Source organism: Danio rerio, chromosome 13, assembly GCF_049306965.1.
Source record: "Danio rerio strain Tuebingen ecotype United States chromosome 13, GRCz12tu, whole genome shotgun sequence".
Taxonomy (NCBI): Eukaryota; Metazoa; Chordata; class Actinopteri; order Cypriniformes; family Danionidae; genus Danio; species Danio rerio.
The window spans coordinates 13,259,560-13,275,059 of record NC_133188.1 but is presented as its reverse complement, the minus strand read 5'-3'; the positions used below and the strand labels follow the sequence as shown (position 1 = coordinate 13,275,059).

Genomic DNA, 15,500 nt, shown 5'->3' with positions numbered 1-15,500 from the left:
CGGGAGTGAAAGAGTGAGAAATAAAGATTACACAGATATATAGCTTGTCTACGACCCGTAAGTATTTATTCAGAGACTGGCATTAAAAAGTAATCTGTATGGATCGTTGTGTATGGAATATGGTTAGTCTACGTTACACACATATATATTATGTACATACAATTTTTTGTCCTGGCTGCAGTTAATCGCCATTAATAGTTTAACAGCATTACCGATTAATTAAAGATTAAAAAGAATGAATAAATAAATTCTTCAATTAACATTTTTTTTCCAGAATTGGGGTTGTACTTTAAAAAACATAATAACCAAGACATTATAAGCGGGAATCGTTTGCAATTACCTATTCATGCGCAGCTGAGTCGCAATCCGGTCAAAACACAAGGCCACAAGAGACACGTGTGTGATGCTCTTGTTAGATGGTGAACTTTCTTCTACAGACGCCTGAAGCACACAGAGGTTCACCTGCAAACACACATGTACATATAGTCATCTTCTCAAATTTTACTTGGCAAGATCTCTCTCTCTTACACACAAACATATATACAAAGAGTTACCTTCGGGACAGTCACATTAGCTTGCAAACCCTTTATCTTGACATTGTCAGGTTTGATTGACAGGTCTGTTTGTCCATGTGGTGTGCTCAGAGACCCAGGAGTGGTTCCTTCGGTTTTCGATATTTTGTGCTCCTGTTTGGCTGCGCTCTGGAAAACACCACATTCGTCACGATCACATTAAGGACTAAGTGTGCTGTCACGCCTGTGTGTGTTAGTATTGATCACTTACAGACTCTGAGACAGTGGATTTGCTGATCTGATACACTTCATTAAGCACTTTCCCATGCAGGTCATCCAGGATTGATGCAGGGTGGCGAAAACTGGCAAAGTGAACCATAGACTCAATGTACCTGGTACAAACAACAAAAGATGACTTCACAAAAGCGGTGGCATTTATTCAAGATGGCAATAAATCAGTTGATGGAAACGGTTTTCTTTGCAGTGACATTTCATGTTCGAGCAAGCATGCTGAAGGTTTATTGCTTTTCTAAATATTCAAATGGATTTAGTTAAGTCTCAATCATGATTTGGATGCAGATGGTATTAGAAGGAAAAAAACTTTCTACTTCAAAGTAAAATAAACAGAAATAAAATATTAAATAATAATAATAATAAAACAAGTCAAAGCGAAAATAAAATTAAATAAACAAAACAAAATATAAAATACCATAAAATTAAATAAAAATATTAATAAATACAACAAAGCAAACATATATATATATATATATATATATATATATATATATATATATATATATGTATATATAAATATATATGTATATATATATATATATATATGTATATATATATATATAAAATAAAACAGAACAAAATAAAAATAACAATATAATCAAAAAGTAGTATAATAAAACAAAAGTAAATAAAAATTTATTATTAAATTTAAAATATTAAAGAAACAAAAACAAAATATAAAAAATTTAAAATGAAAAGTAAAATTTTTTTTTAAAAATTAAACAAATATAATATAATATAATAATAATAATAATAAAACAAAATAAAAAATAAAACTAAAAACTACAATTAAAATATAAAAACTCAAAATATAAAATAGCATAAAATAAAATAAAACAAAATACAAAATGAAATAGGTAAAATAAAAATAAATAAATAAAATAAAAATAAAATAAAGAAAAAATGAAGAAACAAAATAAATAAAAAAAAGAAAAGAAATATATAAAACAAAAATCATGCAACAAAAACATCTAAAAGTAATTTAAGGTAAAGCAAAAAAAAAAAAAAACACTAATTAAAACAAAAAATAAAAGAAAACCAAAACAAATAGAATAGCAAAGCAAAGCAAAAAAAAAAAAAAAAAAAAAAAAAACAAGCTAAACAAATGATCTACAAGGAAAGAAAAAGAGTAAAACAAAGCATAAAAACAGGAAATAATATACAGAAACAAAAAGTATTACAGCCACATCTTTAAAAATACTGATTAATTAGCTTTTCAGATAATTTCAACTTTCGCTTTGATTATATAAAATTATTTTTAAACATACAATTACTTTTAAACAATTAACATAATTTTGATGTCACCAGGCCTTTAGCACATTTGGTTGGCTTATGTAATGTCTGACCTGTCCAGTGCTTCAACTACTAAAGGCGTCAGGACCACATTGACTGCCCCTTTAACTTCAACGATGGCTGTAGTTCTGGTTTGAGCAAGAGGCTGATCGACAGTCCAGTCCTCCGTCACCGTGTCTTCATCAGTGTTGTCCATCGCCCGCTTGTCAAGAGGTGTGTAAGGTGTGCTGCAGATGCAATCGCATGCTTGTATTAATCCTGCTGAATGACACTGGAAGCAGCACTGCTGATTTGTTATGATGTCTCACATTACCTGTTTATGTCACCCATCAGTTGAACTCCTCTGTCCAACAAAGAGCTGGCAGATAAACCAGCCTTTACCATCTATAAAAAGAACATGAATACAATCAGCAACAAACTTCATTAATGAAAAAGCAATACTAAATCAATGCACGTTTTAAAAACTCCAGTTGACCACTTTCCAAAACAAGCATGAATACATTTAAATCTCATTAAGTTAATTTTATTAACATTAAGGAAGTTCTAAAGGTAAATGGGGGGGCCAAACCAGTAATTGTGAGGTGTACCTAATAAAGTGGCAGGTGAGTGTATATTTATAAGCATTAACAGGTTCTTAACACTTTATAATAAATCAAATAAATATATTCCTAAAAAGTTGAGAACTTGCTTATGCTTACATACAGTCATGCACATAAATTTAAAACTTTATTCATTTGTTGATTATTTGATTAATTATTAATGCAATGTGAAAAGTTCCTGCCAAACGATTAGATTATTTGATTAGTGCTAAATTTTTCTTGAAAATTATAAATACAGTGCTCGGCATATATAAGTACGCCCCTCACAAATCCATCTTTTAAATTCATATTTTTAATAGGAAGCTATACACTATAATATTTGTGCATATACATTAGATTAGACAATACTGAAGCCAAATCTGGAGCTAAACTGACAAAATAATTTACGATAACAGTTCAAAGATTAGTCTACCCAAATTTATGTTATAGAAAAATATTAAATACAAATTCAAACAAGAGGAACAATCAGGGGAAGCAAACAAAATGAAAAAATTTAGTAGATATTTCGTAGGTTGTAATTTGTTTTGCAATATATATATATATATATATATATATATATATATATATATATATTTTTTTTTTTTTCTCCATAATATTTTTATTTTTCGTTTTCAGTTTGTACACATTGAAATACAACATTTAACAAACATTTTACAACAATAACCTTGCTGCCTTTACAAATTATACAAAATATGAGAATATATATATATTAAAATATTATATTATATTAAAAACTAAAAGTAAACAACAAACAGTTTTGCTAAATTTTGCTTGAATTCAATTGTATTACGTTTAAATTTCTAAATATATTTGATGACTGAAATATTATTTTTATAAATATATCTGTTTAATAAATCTGTTTTGTTTAAATGCACTAAAATACATTGCCTATATTCACTGAGAAATGGATAAAAATTTTCATTTTCAAAAAGAGGTGTACCCAATTATGCTGAGCACTGTATGTTATACAGTAGGTTGCCTAATATAAATATACAAGTCAGGGAAAATCAACAAGTGATCAAAATAATCAAAATGTACTTTTCTTTATTCAATTCGCTTATTTTGGATTCACAACTGTGTAAGGCAGGGCTGCTCAACCCTGCTCCTGGAGATTTACCTTCCTGCAGATTTCAGTCGCAACCCATATCAAACACACCTGCCTATAATTATCAAGGGCTGTTTAGGTCCTGATTAATTGGTTCAGGTGTGTTTGATGAGGGTTGGAGCTAAACTTTGCAGGAAGGTAGATCTCCAGGAGCAGGGTTGAGCAGCCCTGGTGTAAGGAATATAGAAATCTATATAAAACTATTAATAAATATTAATATACCTTAAAAGTGGGGATGGACAATTGATCAAAGCAGGTAGAGCTCTCCTCACTCGTAGGCGTGTCCAAATCAAGTGGGCGGTGCAGAGAGGACTTGGATGTTCTCTTATTGGTCGGCTGCTTAACAGCCCAGTTTGACACATGATAATGTGCCAGATAGTTCTGGTAACAAGCCATCAAATGCGGCTGTGTTGTCAGAATTCCAGGATCCGCCTTCTCAGTTTCAATAGATCCCTCCTCCTCCAATCCAAGCGCAGAGACAAATGAGGCTTGGGAGGTGTGGCTAGGCAGCAGAGGGGGACGGATCTCATTGATTGACAGCGGTCCTTCAACACTGTGGTATATAGAGGTGCGGCTGTGTTCAGTGTGAGGCTGACCCTGCTGTCTCCGTCTGCGCTTTCTCCCTGGATATGTCCCAGGACCTTCATCGCTACTTATGGGCTCAAACTCCTCAGTAGCACTGAAGTAGGCTTCACTGTCAGCCACGGACATGGAGGAGTCAACGGAGCGATACTGATGGAAAGTGCTAGAATCAGCTGACGGCGTGAAAGGAAATGAGCCATAGCTTCTTCTCTGCCTTGGTGAGTCTAGAACGTTCTCATCGCTTCGGGAAACCTCGCTGCTAAATTGTACACCAGCAGGAGGCAAGGCTTTCTCTACGAACACAGCTGCTGATAGGCTCTTGGTGCTGCCGAGGCGTGCTGATTGGACAGAGGACTGGCGCTTTAATGGAGAGCGGAGAGGAGAGCGCAATGGTGGGCCTTCAGGGATAGGACAATCGGTTGTTACATTCATTAATCTGAAAACACAAAGACAGCAAATATTAAAAATAAATAAATAAAAAAGCAAATATGTTGGCAACTCAAGAAGCTGTTTTTATTCAGAACAGGATTTATTTTGGAGTTTTATTCTTGCAGTTATTGATGAACAAAAACTTTTTGTGACCGTCTACAAAATTCAATCAGTCTAGAAATCACAGAGTAATTTGTTTTTTGGAAAGAACACTTTAATTTACTTTATTCAGCTAGGGTGCATTACATTGATCAAAGGTGACAGTGCAGACATTTATAATGTTATCAAACAGTTTCTTTTGAACCCTATTTACAAACAAAAAACTTTTAGGATAGCTTTACCAACACAAAAATAAATTAGATTTTAAGTAACAATATATCTAAATAGAAAACATACATTTTGGTCAAAGAAATACATCCTAAGAAACGTCTTTCTAAAACATTAAAGAATAACATAAAATTGTAATACACAATATCACAATCTCTCGGTTTCACTGTGTACTTGATCAAATAAACACATTTGGAGAGCTTTAGGGTGCTTTCACACCAACACTTTTGTTTCAGAACCTGTCTCGTTTGCCCAGTTAGCGCGGTTCGTTTGGCATATGTGAAACCACCAATTGCTCTCGGATCCATGCCAAATCAATCGCTCCGAGATCGCTTGAATGAGGTGGTCTCGGCTCGATTGAAACGAACTCTGGAGCGGATCGATTGCAGTGAGAAAGCAAGCGATCCGACCGCGGTTATATCACCGTGTTTTATGGATATGTAATAGGCATACGGCTATATGAAGAGAGAATTATGAGTACTAGGGCGGGAGGTTTTGCGAGTCTCCAGTTACCCACAAACGAGTGATAATCTCCCGGTAATCTCGCGCCTCCTTCCTGGTCCTCAAATAGGCTACGTCGCGCACCCACATTTGTAATCTCTGTTTTGGAACAACTGGATCGATTCACAGGTGTAAAAGCACCCTAAGATATTTCAAAGTCAAAATTTTCAATTAGATGTGTGTTTATATCCTTGATTGTTAATATGATAAAAGCAAAAAGATGTTTACCTCATGTCAATATATGAATGAATAAATAAATAAATAAATAAATAAAGTTTAATAAACATTTTAAATAATAAAAACAAATTATATCAATATCTATTACAATTGGATAAAATTGTAACAGTTGTATATGGCCACATTTACGGCAGGTGTTAAGATACGTACTCATCAATCTGACCACAACTGGATGATGCTAAATGCAGGTATAAATTAGGGTTGGGCCGATAGATGATGCCATGGTCCATCACCGATGGATAATTGACAACACGATGCTGAGCCACGCCCCCATCGCTAACCCACTCGCGAAAAATACACAATTGGCCCGATTAACACTAATACGTCTTAGTGTTAAAATGGCATTTTAGAACGAAAATGATCCACATCCACACCGTGTTTTACCTAGCACACACACACACACACACACACACACACACACAGACAGACACGGACACAGCCACACACACACAGTCACACACACTGTCATGAGCACCGGAGAGTTTATCAAGGATGTACTGCTGGATCGCTTCTCACTATAGTTGTTAAACCCGATATTTAGTTAATCTTGCCTCTATCTAACGACTCTTAGTTCTTTTGAATCTCACAGCATCAGTACACTGCTTCAGTCTTTCACTTTCACACTAGTTAGTAACTTTAGTGAAAACCTCCGATACTGTTGTGCACCTTTGTTCCGACCAACCTCCCATGGAAAAAGTGACTGAAAGGTGGAAATTTGTGTGCAACTTATCTTTATTTAATAATGATTTGTTTATGGGTAAAACAAAGACCATGCGTGTCAGGTAGTTGAAATGGTAGGCTACAAATAATTAATTTGTTATGAATTAGTTATCTATTCATAAATAATTAATTCACCTCTGTCTATGACGACGATGCCATCGTCCATCGCCATGTTTCACATTAGACATCGTACGATGCAAAATTGGTTGACATCGCCCAACCCTAGTATAAATCATGTCTAAAACAATTTGAATTTGCTGAATGCCACAAAAGACCACCTACACTTGGCCTAATTTACAACAGAGAGATCAAACCTGAAAACATGCAAATAGAAAACCTTAAGAAATTGAGAAAATATCTTCATCAGCAAATTTTCACAATGCATGCAACAACAGAAACACACCGCAAATTGCACAGACCATAACCAAAAAGGTTTTTTAATTTATTTCAACATCTCGACTGTATGATTTCTTGTTGTTTGTATGTATTTTTATCCCTAATAATAAGACAATTTGTACAGATAATACCAAACTACTCATGACTTTTTTGAGTCCATCGACACATTTCCATTGTGGTCTCTGTTATTTGCGGCAGAATTATATTTCATTTGAATGAATTCGTTTGTGTGTGTTGTCAATCTAATGAAGATGTTTTCTCAATTTATTAGTGTTTTACTATTTGCATGCTTTCTTAAAGGTGCAGAAGGTGATTGTCTTCAGAAACATTTTTTGTTGTGCTTGCTGAAAGTCTCTTCACAGTCCAATAGTAATGATTAAAGTTAGTGATCTAAATGTATTTATATGTATTTTTATATTCTGGGTAGTGAATAAAACTAAAAAATGTTCATCCAATTAAATATTGTCGGGCCGACATCTCTCATAATTCCGATAAGTAACTCAAACTGTCAGTCAACAAATGCAGATTTGGGCTTTGCGCATCTCTGTTCACGCAGATTCGCCATTAGCATGTGCATGCCTGCATGAGCGCCGTATGTGCACGCCTAGACGAGCAACACGGCGAGACTGTCACAGTCGCGGCAAAATCAAATGCTGAATTGAAACTTTTTAAACTCCTGAATCAGTATTGCCGTTACTTTTGCACGCTGGAGGAAGAACAACACCACACCATGACTGAAGTATTTCTGTTAGACAGGTAATGTTCTTGTTTTGAGGGGGCATGGCTGAGAGCCGTGGGAACGGAGTGAGGCCACCGCGTAAGTGAATACACCTGCGGTGCGCACCTGCCGCGGATCCCACGGAAGGAGCTCTGGACAATAAAAGTAAAATGCCCGGGCCCGGTCCTCTCTCGGCTTCCTCTGCCATCGTTCCTCCTTTTATTGTCCAGAGCTCCTTCCGTGGGATCCGCGGCAGGTGCGCACCGCAGGTGTATTCACTTACGCGGTGGCCTCACTCCGTTCCCACGGCTCTCGGCCATGCCCCCTCGCCACAGTTCTGTTTTACAACTATATTAGTCACACAGAGTTGATGTAGAGTGTTTTGTGTTATGAATGGGTTCTATGCACAGACGTGTTGTTTAGCAACTGAAACCTCCCGGTGAAAGCTTGATGTGGCTATTTTCTGTTTCATAGGGGAGCTTTCACAGCATCAATGATGTAGATTTATATTCAATTTAACAACAAAACATCAGTAAATAACGCTGCTCCGCCTAGCCTGCTTGCTGAGCTGAAGTTGCTTTTATATTCACATTGGGTCATTTCAGAACACTGACAGCCTGTGACAGCTCCCTATTTTGTTAACCGCTACTCTGAATATTCAGTCTGAAATAGCATGTAAGTGTGGCTTAGTAATAAGTGCAAACTGCAGTTAAAGTCCACCATTTAATAATTTGTCAAACATTTTTTTTACTGATGTCCATATCAACACAGTCACTGTCTTTCTGCCCAGCGTCTGTGTATTGGTTCGCCTCTGTTAAAATCAGCGTGTGCCCAAACTAAAACTCCCATTTTTATGCAAATTTTTATGCACCTTTCCCTCCTCCGACACTACCCCCTAAACAGAGCTGGACACACCCACTTTCCTGACTTTTTCCAAACTAAACGTGTGAAAATAGGGCCTATAAGATACACAACAGAATTTCTGGATGGACACATCACTGTTTTGCTCTATCACTTTCTAAAGCTTTTAACATTTCAAAACTACATTATGAACACAGATATCAAACTGTACTATCAAATTTTAAATAGCTCTACCTCAGCAGCCCTTTGTGCATTGGTACCTAAACTCAACACAAGGACTGATCGTTCCACCAGATCTGTAACAAATGGATGTTTGCCAGTACCGGCTTTTAAAAACTGTTATGGACAGAGATCTTTCTTTTATGTATTCACAAGAGTCTGGAATGAGATCCCACAACATCTCAAAACAATACCAACACTGAGACTTTTTAAGAAATCCCATGCTCGTCATCTGATGGTCAACTATCGCTGTAGCCACTGAGATAGTAGCCTGCTTTTTTTCTTTATCTTAAATGTTTGGTGATTGTTTGTACTGTGTTGATGGATGAGATGTTTGTCTGTTTTTATGTTCTGCAGAGCAGGAACCTGCTGAAAAACAGCATTCATGCTGAGTCAGGCCCGATTATCTTTTAATCTTTTCCTGTTTAAAAATTAAAAATAAATAAATAAATAAATAAAACACCCAGCTGAAACAAGGGGTTTCATGGCCCTTTAATACAGTTTAGTAATTATAAAGTTTGATTTTTCATTATTATTGTTTATTTTGTACTTTTGCATCACAAGAGGCTCTTCAGTTCTGTAAATGATTGTGACAAAACAATTCTGCCAGTTCAAAATTAACAGAAAAATGTACACTGGGCATTTGCTATTATTCATGTTGTACCAAACCATGATTCCAGTATACCGTTACACTGCTTCTAAATACCTATGTAGATAGAAGGAGCAAAGCACATCTGTCTGACTCACTCAGTAGAGGGTGAAGGACTCTCTCGTTCTCCAGCCAGCAGAGGCAGCGCGGCGCTGGAGGAAGAGTTTTCCTCGGAGGAAGAGGCAGAGCTGTGAGAGCGCTGAGGGACGTGGAGACTGAGGTGCTGCTGGACACGTCTCTCCAAGTCCACCACTGGTGCAGGAGAACACGTGTCTCTTCGCACAGCAATCCCTTTAGCTGCATATATAACTATCAGTTACTACAATGCACACAACAAGCAATAGGCATCATGATTTAGTCCATTAAAAGCAAACATACCATCTGGGATTTTAGGAGTTTCCTTGGTGACGATCCATTCTCCGGGATGTAATAATGACTGGCCATAGGACATATCACACTCTGCGCTGATACCGGAGAAGGCTGAGCTTGACGAGGGTGTGATTTCCTCCAATCGGAAGAAGTCCAGGCCACCGATGGTGCCCCCAAAAAAACGACAGCCACCAAGACAGCCACAGCGGTTCCGACTTCGCTTGTATTTCTCCTCAGGCCAAAGGAACCAAAGTCTAAAACACACATAAATACATTTAGCAAATAGGTGTGTTGGCACTATAACATTAGAGAATAGTTATAAAGCTCAAACCATGATCTTTATGATTAAAAAAAAAAGATCAAGAAACAGAAGGACTTACCACCCAGTCCTTGTTATGGAAGGACTGGGTGGTAAGAAAGTATATAAGATTACCATTAAATAAATCATCAACCATGATAATTTTTTTATTCCATATATACTATGACATGTAAATACACTAAGTGGATGTGAATCTCAAATGAAGTGTGCACCAGACTGAGCAAGATGAAACTCTGACTTGAAACCTTGAAGTAAAATCAGGTCAGTAATCTGAGGTGAACTATAACCTGTTTTTGCAAACGTGAGTACAGAATAATTCTGTGTACAATATCCCTCAGCAAGTTATATAGTCACTTGAGTAGCCCTAGAACCTCTGCCGACTAACAGCCTACCCCCAGGTCCTAACGCACATCCATTAACACAATTCATTTACATGGAGAACTTTAAACCTTAGACTAGTAAAATGAAAGAAAAAAATATACAAAATAACAAAGTCATGTCATAAAATGCTCAGTCTTGGTTGATATATCCAGTTCAAGTCAGAATTATTAGGCCCCCTGAATTATTAGCTTCCCGTTTATTTTTTCCTCCAATTTCTGTTTAGCGGAGAGCAGATTTTTTTTTTTAGCACATTTCTAAACATAACAGTTTTAATAAGTAATTTCTAACAACTTTATCTTTGCCATGATGACGATAAATAATATTTTACTTGATATTTTTCAAGACACTTCTATACAGCTTAAAGTGACAATTAAAGGCTTAACTAGGTTAATTAGGTTAACTAGGCAGATTAGGGTAATAAGGCAAGTTATTGTATAACGATGGTTTGTTCTGTAGATTATCAAAAAAAATATAGCTTAAAGGGGCTAATAATTTTGACCTTAAAATGTTTTTTAAAAAATTAAAAACTGCTTTTATTCTAACCAAAATAAAAGAAATAAGACTTTCTCCAGAAGAAAAAATATTTCCAGACATACTGTGAAAATTTCCTTGCTCTGTCAAACATCATTTGGAAAAGGGGGGCTAATAATTCCGACTTCAACTGTACGTGAAAAATTATGACTTGTTGACACCAATCATACTTAATTCAGTATCTGCTCTAATAATCCTGTTCTTTACAATATTGCTCCCAAGCAGCCTCCCACTGGGTCCTAGCACCTGGCCCATAAGAAATGCATTTAGGTGCTGATGTTTTACAGGAACAAAAGTAAAGGAAATAATTATCTTATATTATCATTATCATAATGAAATATTATCTTAGTACAGCATAATAAAATATTATCTTAAACTGAATTAAATTAACCTGAAAATTTAACACAAATGGTACCGTAGTATAGCATAATAAAAAAAATTCTCTCGTAAAATTAAATGAACCTGCAAATTAACACTTTTTAAGAACACACAAACAGAAAAAATATCTTAATGAGCTCAGCCAAAATGAGTTTGATGTTATCAGCAAAAATTCTATATTTTGCATCCTTACTGTCTCTATACTGCATAACATTGTAACGTTAGCCATTTCATTTTTCAAGTTTTTTAAGGGTCACGAAACACCAAAACACACTTTTTGAGCTGTTAACAGTAGTATATGTGTCCCACGCTGCTACAAACACTATTAGGACACATATATTTTACTAAAAAGTGAAAATTGGTTGTTTTGGCATTATTTTGAGCAAATTCGTACTTCCTGTTTGAAACAAATTTTTGAAGCTGCGTCAAAGCCATGAGATCTTAGCGTTTATTCCAGCGTGTAGACTGGAAGTCTGTACCTTAGAGTGCCTTATTACGTGTCTGATTGTGCTGCATTAATGCATGAGTAAGGCTTGGTTCAAACCAATCAGCGCGCTCTATTTTGCAACTTCATTAATATTCATTAATGTTACAGCGTTCAGACGGCATAGAGACGCCACGTTGTGCTGTCAAAACAAGCGTGCAGTGTTGCTTTAATAATTTGTTGCAAGGATGGTTTTGTTTTCATTTTCTCTCTATGACAGCGCAGCTGGACTCACGTGTGGATTACAGTGCACGCGACACTCGACAACAATACGTGTCTAAGGAACATTGTTCACTCGAGAGCTTTTCTCATCTGGAAATGTTGAGATCCGGATTTTCTGCTCAACTCCTATTAATACAGATTTGGTAAGTGAGCGGCCAGTGCTTTTTGTTTATTCAGATGGCAAAGTTAGTTCGTATCAAACTAACTATTACACTGTGTAAACATGTTAGCAACACAATCAAAATTACAGTTGTGTAGGATTTTCACCACATTTTATGACAGGAATAACTCACATGGCTTTCTGATGCTACCTGCCGAGTGCATCTAAGTTTCTGGGAAATGTGGAGGTTTTTTTCTCTCATTCTCCGTGCGGTAACAAACATTGCATAAAAAATACACGCTTAGAGCAGTTCCTCGAATCAAATATCTCGTTTGTCACGAGGGGCATGAATGAATTCCCTGAATGAAAGAGCCAAACTGGAGTTAAAGTCCACTATTAAATAATTTGTCAAATAATTTGATTACTGATGTCCATGTAAACACTTTCTCCCCTGTGTGTGTGCGTGTGTGTGTGTTTTGACTCTGAAAATCAGCACGTGCCCAAATCGACACTCCCATTTTTATGCAAATTTTTTACAGACCCTCCCTCTTTTGCTCCTCTGACACACACCCCTAAACAGAGCTGGACACGCCCACTTTCCTGACTTTTTCCAAAGTAGAGGTGTGAAAACACCCTGCTGAAACAAAGGGGTTTCATGACCCTTTCAAGTTTATTTATTGTAACCCTGTTTTAATGATTTCCTGGAATAACTACCTATTTAAATAATCATACCGTCTTACCACCTATGTTTTTGTTATGGATAATAATTTTTAAAATAACTTTGTCGCACAGACTGATTATTTCACTTATTAAGACCTCGATGTATCTTCAGGATGACAGAAATGACCTGCCTGTCTATGTTTTCTGAGTGCCTGTAGCAACTGACTTGCTTCTTAAAAAATGTAAAAAAAAATCATCAATGATCAGAGTTTCAGCTAAAAATCTTCTTTAATGTTTTACATTAGAAAAAACTAGAGAATTAGAGAGCCTGAGGGGGGGACGTTTTTGGTGGACAATCTTTCTTTTAACCTTAAAAGACAATAAAATAAAATAAAAATAGAAAAACCTCTTTGTTTTCATGTCATGAAGCTCCAGGAATTGCCTCTGAACCTCATATTTGGCTGAATGGTCAGCAGCCAATGCCACATCAGCCGTGATGAGGTTAAAGGTCACCGAACCGGCTTCCAGCCAATGAGAGCGCCGGAGGAGTGGTGGAGGCAGGCCAAGCCTCGCCACTTCCTGTTGTTCAATGAACTGAGCGATCACTACATCCTGCAGAACGGCACTGATGCCTTCGCCAACAGCAGCTGTGTGCAGATTACATGTGGCCACCCGCAACGCTCCAGTCTGATGGACAAACACACACACACACACACTTCTGGTCAGAAGGGTCATCCTATTAAATAACTCAAACTAAAATCCTAAAACTAACATTTTTGTTAATTGATACAAAGCAAATGTTAATAGAAATACAAAAAATGCACTTAGATATTAAATAATTCTAAATAATAAATTATAAATATGCATTATAAATCATTTTAGTTCAGCTAGTCACCAAGAAAATATTATTAAATATTTAAATAATACATAAACATCCTAGAGCTGTATGAATGAAATATTGTAATTATGTTTTTTACATAGTTGAATGTGCTGACAACAAAATCAGAAAAAAATTATTAATGGAAATCAAATTGATTAACCCATGGAGGTCTGGATTTGAAGTCACACTCAAAATTAAATTGGAAAAACACATAACAGGCTGATCCAACTTTGATGTAATGTCCTTAAACCAAGTCAAAATGAGGATAAGTAGTGTGTGTGGCCTCCATAAGACTGTATGAAATCCCTGCAATGACTGGCCATGATCCTGTTAAGGTGGCATGTGGTCTCTTGGGGGATCTCCGCCTAGAACTGGACTAAAAAATCCGTCTACTCCTGGACAGTCTGTGGTGCAACGTGGCGTTGGTGGATGGAGCGAGACATGATGTGCCAGATGTGCTCAATTGGATTCAGTTCTGGAGAACGGGTGGGCCAGTCCATAGCAACAATGCCTTCGTCTTGCAGGAACTGCTGACACACTCCAGCCACATGTGATCTAGCATCGTCTTTCAATAGGAGGAACGCAGGGCCAACTTTACCGACATACGGTCTCACAAGGGGTCTGAGGATCTCATCTCACTACCAAGTGGCAGTCAGGCTACCTCTGGGGAGCACATAAAGGGCTGTGCGGCACTCCCGAGAAATGCCAACCATGCTGGAGAATGTTGCAGGTAGCAGAATGTTTTCGAAGCCAAATCCAGACTTTTTCACATGTGCTCTGCGTGAACCTGCTTTCATCTGTGAAGAGGGCGCCACAGGCAAATTTGCCAATCTTGGTGTTCTTTATACCTGTGAATGTCGGGCCCTCATACCACCCTCATGGAGTCTGTTTCTGACCATTTGAGGAGACATATGTACATTTTTCCCCTGCTGGAGGTCACTTTACAGGGCTCTGGCAATGCTCATCCTGTTACTCCTTGCACAAAAGCAGAGGGAGCCGTCCTACTGCTGGGCTGTTAAGCAGGTCGCACACCAGAAGCGCCGCTTGGCGCCGCGACACTGCACACACATGACAGTTTAAAGTATCACACACCAGACGCTCATATTCGAATGATATTTAACATGAAACTAATCAGATGGCGCTCTGTGACGCGGCTGAAAAATGAACTGCGTCCTGAGCCATGGCTGGGCTCCGCCGACTGACGCCGACTTGCGGAGCTGGTGTGTGTATCCTGATAGAAACCTATGTTTAGAATTCTAAAATGCATGGCGCTGCGTGGCGGCGCTTCTGGTGTGTACCCTCCTATGGCTTCTTCGATGTACTGGCCTTTCTCCTGGTAGCGCTTCCATGCTTTTGACACTACGCTGACAGACATACCGTAGCAAACCTTCTTGCCACAGCCCCATACTGAGTGCTGTCCTGGATGAGTTGCACTACTTGAGCCACTTACTGTATGTGGGTTGTAGAATCTAAGCTGATTTTTTTTTACGACACACCCTCATTGGACGCATAGCCCTCGCTGTGGCTGATGTCATTGCTGACACGCACCTCTCAAAAAATTTAATCACATGTTGTAACGACGCGTAGTGCAAGCTCTGTGACTGGTCGGCTTGGTATCGCTGATCAGTGTTGGCATAACCGAAAGCCGTACACGCCCGATGGAGCGAGTGTTTACAAGTGTGGAGTCTCGTGAAGGTGGTCCAGATGGAAACTGTTGTTTGTGTTTACCTTATG

At 37.3% G+C, this 15,500-nt stretch overlaps 1 protein-coding gene across 51 annotated transcripts in view; it reads right to left on the bottom strand.

Annotated features, from left to right (window-relative positions):
• kiaa1109 (KIAA1109) overlaps nucleotides 1–15,500 on the bottom strand; it is a 202,070-nt gene that overhangs the window by 115,231 nt on the left and 71,339 nt on the right. For 50 of the 51 annotated variants that reach the window (XM_021480620.3, XM_073919725.1, XM_073919724.1 and 47 more), the window contains exons 25-33: nucleotides 13,293–13,573; nucleotides 9,821–10,065; nucleotides 9,541–9,739; nucleotides 4,026–4,821; nucleotides 2,413–2,483; nucleotides 2,153–2,326; nucleotides 784–904; nucleotides 555–701; nucleotides 341–462 (exon numbers count right to left, since the gene is read on the bottom strand). In XM_021480620.3, coding sequence (XP_021336295.2) covers nucleotides 341–462; nucleotides 555–701; nucleotides 784–904; nucleotides 2,153–2,326; nucleotides 2,413–2,483; nucleotides 4,026–4,821; nucleotides 9,541–9,739; nucleotides 9,821–10,065; nucleotides 13,293–13,573 — 2,156 coding nt within the window. Of the gene's footprint in view, nucleotides 1–340; nucleotides 463–554; nucleotides 702–783; nucleotides 905–2,152; nucleotides 2,327–2,412; nucleotides 2,484–4,025; nucleotides 4,822–9,540; nucleotides 9,752–9,820; nucleotides 10,066–13,292; nucleotides 13,574–15,500 lie in introns of all 51 variants that reach the window. The other variant, NM_001145584.1, reaches the window with a different exon arrangement.